Source organism: Malus sylvestris, chromosome 15 (genome assembly GCF_916048215.2).
Source record: "Malus sylvestris chromosome 15, drMalSylv7.2, whole genome shotgun sequence".
Classification (NCBI taxonomy): domain Eukaryota; kingdom Viridiplantae; phylum Streptophyta; class Magnoliopsida; order Rosales; family Rosaceae; genus Malus; species Malus sylvestris.
In genome coordinates, this window is record NC_062274.1 from 25,562,494 (window position 1) to 25,565,626 (window position 3,133).

A 3,133-nucleotide genomic window follows, 5' to 3' on the forward strand; every position below is an offset into this window, starting at 1 on the left:
CGAGTAGGTGCCCTCCAAGTTAAGGGAGAGGTACTGCACTCTCCTAGTAGCATTGCTTGGTGAAATGGCTACATCACATGAATCCTTGCAAACTGTAGGAATCAATAATGCCATTCTGTAATTATTGTTGTCATCTAGCATCGATTATAGTACCAATAAATCTGTCCCTTTCTTTACAGAGTTGGTGCTGATTGGTAGTTGTCTGATGATCACATGGTGAAGGCCTACAACCTTTACTATTTCCAGAATTGTCCATAACAATAAACCAACAAATTTTCAATGATTGAGTGGAAGACGCTTAATAATCAGGTTATTTAAGTAAGAGGGTAGATGTTCTTAAGAATAGAATGACACAAATAAAACATGGGCATAATTAAAAACCAAGAAATCATCAAGGATCGAAGATCCGCAATAATAAAAATTTTCTCTAAAATAAGGTTCACTAAGCCACACTAGCCATGAACTCTTCGTCCTCCGCCAAAGCTTGTAGCGTCTACGGCGAGAGGCAAGCTTCAAAATCAATGCTTCCATCTTCGGCCCCGGGAAACACCGTCAACTTCCCACCGAACTTGTTCCTGGCACCACTTCTAACTGCCAGAGGACTTCCCCAACCAAAGTTGTTAATATACATATTAAATCGCGGCGAGCTTCCTGTGGCCAATGCGTGATCACTTGCTAAAGCATTCATTTTGGTCATTTTTGGACTTTTCATCCATTGCTTCAAAAAATTTATAGCATCCTCTTTCGTCTTTGAAGCAATCATCTTGTTCATTTCCAAAGCCACCCAGCCTAGTTCGCAGTAGAGCAAATCGCTCACGGTGGATGTGGTCATGCCAAAAAGAACCGCATTGCCAAGGTATTCATCGGGTAATGGCGGCTGCAATCTTTGCCTCAGGCCTACTAGTAAACGATATTTAATTTCTTGGTCGGGGTTGAGATGCCTAGTGCGGGTTATGGAAACCCAAAGATGAGCTAAAAGTGCTTGCAAGGATGAGATCTTGGTGGTGCCCATCTCGGCATTGGCTTTGGCTTTGAGCTGAGCAATTTTTTCCTTGGGGAAATGAAATACCCGTTGTTTAAGAGGTGGTGGTAGAAATTTATCTGGGATCTGACTACGGAAGAAGGGAATGCGAACTGGAAGATCAATGATGCCGTCCAGAAACTCACGGTAAAAAATAAGAGGTGATCGCGAAATTCCATCGCGACCACCACCACCGTGAGAGATCTTGGACCAAATGTTGAAGAAACGCCAGAATGTCGACCCATCAATAACCGAGTGGTTCATTGTGCAACCTATGAAAACGCCATCAACCAGTTATGTTACTTGCGTTGCAAGAAAGGGTTTGGTCACACTTTTGTAATTCAATGCCCCATTCATGGAAAAGAGGTCGTAGACAATTTCATCAGGGACCAAGACAGGGTCAAGGACATTCGCCACAGTGACTTCATCAGCAATCGCATGACAAACTCAGGTCCGGCGCCATTGCATTTGACAGTGAAAGAGATGGTGTTATCGTCTTTATTTTCCGTGATGGCAAGACGACCGGCAAGGGGATAGAAGATGTCTAAGGCGGTGGAGAAATAGGTCTTTAAGTGTTCGACTAGGTTATTCTGTAGGTCTTCATTCCCATAGTTAGTAGAAGTAGGCTTGTGGAAGAGAATGCACTTTTGAACTTGATCTATAAGGAGGAGTTACATATCCCATGGAGTTAACTCAATTCTACGAGTTAACTCATCACTGTGGGTTGTCGGTTGAACAATTGTGGTGGAGATCAAGCGAATGTGTCTCATATTTTGGTATTGTTCTCTTGAGGAAGGCAGACTATAATATACTGAAGCTTTGAGGGTGCCTTTAACTCTAGGCCAAATCGGACGATTAATGGTCACTGTGGTGATAGGAAATTCGGAAGACAGTCCTTGTGGTAAAAAAAATAGAACATTGTGGTGTCGAAAGACAGTCCATGTGGTAAAAAAAAAAAGAATTTAAACCCTTATGGTTAAAAATGTCCAACCACACTCTTTAGCCTTCTTCTCTCTTCCTCTCTTTGTGCCTTCATCTCTCTTCCTCTCTCTTCCTCTCTCCATGTAATTATGCCTCCCCTCATGTGGCCTCTTCTCCTCCACCATCCTCTCCTCCAATCCGGTTATCAATTGTTCTTCTTTCCTTTTCTTTTGAATCATGGGCACTCAAGGTCACCACTGTAGCTCTGCTATTGACTTGTAACGTTCTCCATCTTAGAAGAAACATTTACAAACATTTACCTAATTTCTTAGTGGGAAAAAAAAAAAGATATTGGAGGGTGACACCTAACAAAAGACTTCCCCACACCATCTTTTGCCCACAAGATAGCCAAAGACGAGGCCTTCCCTGTTCCTCTACCACCAAACACAACCCCCTCTCATCACTTTTCTATATCCTACACCTCCCCTCTTAACCTACGCCCCACCCCTTAACTTGTGCACCTTTTTCCCCTATACCTTCCCCTCCCAATTTCAATTAAATCCTAGGCTTCCCCTCCTAACCTCTTTCCCCACACTTAGTTTTTGAGAGATGTGGGATGCTTCAAGCATTGATGAATCTGTTCTCTCTTTGCAAGAAGCCATATCAACATGAGGACCATTAATCCGTTTTGGCCTTAACTCTATACATTAGTAATAATTGAACCCACAAACGCTATGTCATTTAATACAACGGTCTAGTGATATTCTTCTTCACTTATAAATTTGAGGTCTTACGTTTGATTCTCGTTAAATACGAATTTGAACCACATTATTATGGCTAGCCCAATACAAGACTTAGCACACTCGCCCACCCTTAGTATCGATTATATCGTTTATTCCAAAAAATAAAAAATAAAACTCTGTATATGAGTAATTTTTGAAGTGTGAATATTTACAATATGGATTGTCTTTATTATAACACCATAATTAATACAGTGCATGATTCATATTTATTGAATTCATATATATTTAAGGGAGTGATCTTCACTCACTATTTTTAGTTCTCACAGAATTTTTATTTATTTATAATTATCAAATTAAATAAAACAAACAAAACAACGAACAAAATCAAATAAATTGTATGAAATGTTAAAATGTGTTTATCGCTTTCCTGCGCTTAATATAATATAGA

At 40.3% G+C, this 3,133-nt stretch overlaps 1 protein-coding gene across 1 annotated transcript; it reads right to left on the reverse strand.

Annotated features, from left to right (window-relative positions):
- Positions 1-204: 204 nt before the first annotated feature.
- On the reverse strand, positions 205-1,845 carry LOC126601957 (uncharacterized acetyltransferase At3g50280-like). Its single transcript, XM_050268730.1, has one exon. The coding sequence runs from the start codon at positions 1,283-1,285 to the stop codon at positions 494-496; it is 792 nt and encodes a 263-aa protein (XP_050124687.1). The 5' UTR covers positions 1,286-1,845; the 3' UTR covers positions 205-493.
- Positions 1,846-3,133: the final 1,288 nt, after the last annotated feature.

Bases quoted from the DNA above. Each gene is read 5' to 3' on its own strand.
- LOC126601957 (XM_050268730.1), bottom strand. From the start codon at position 1,285: ATGAACCACTCGGTTATTGATGGGTCGACATTCTGGCGTTTCTTCAAC.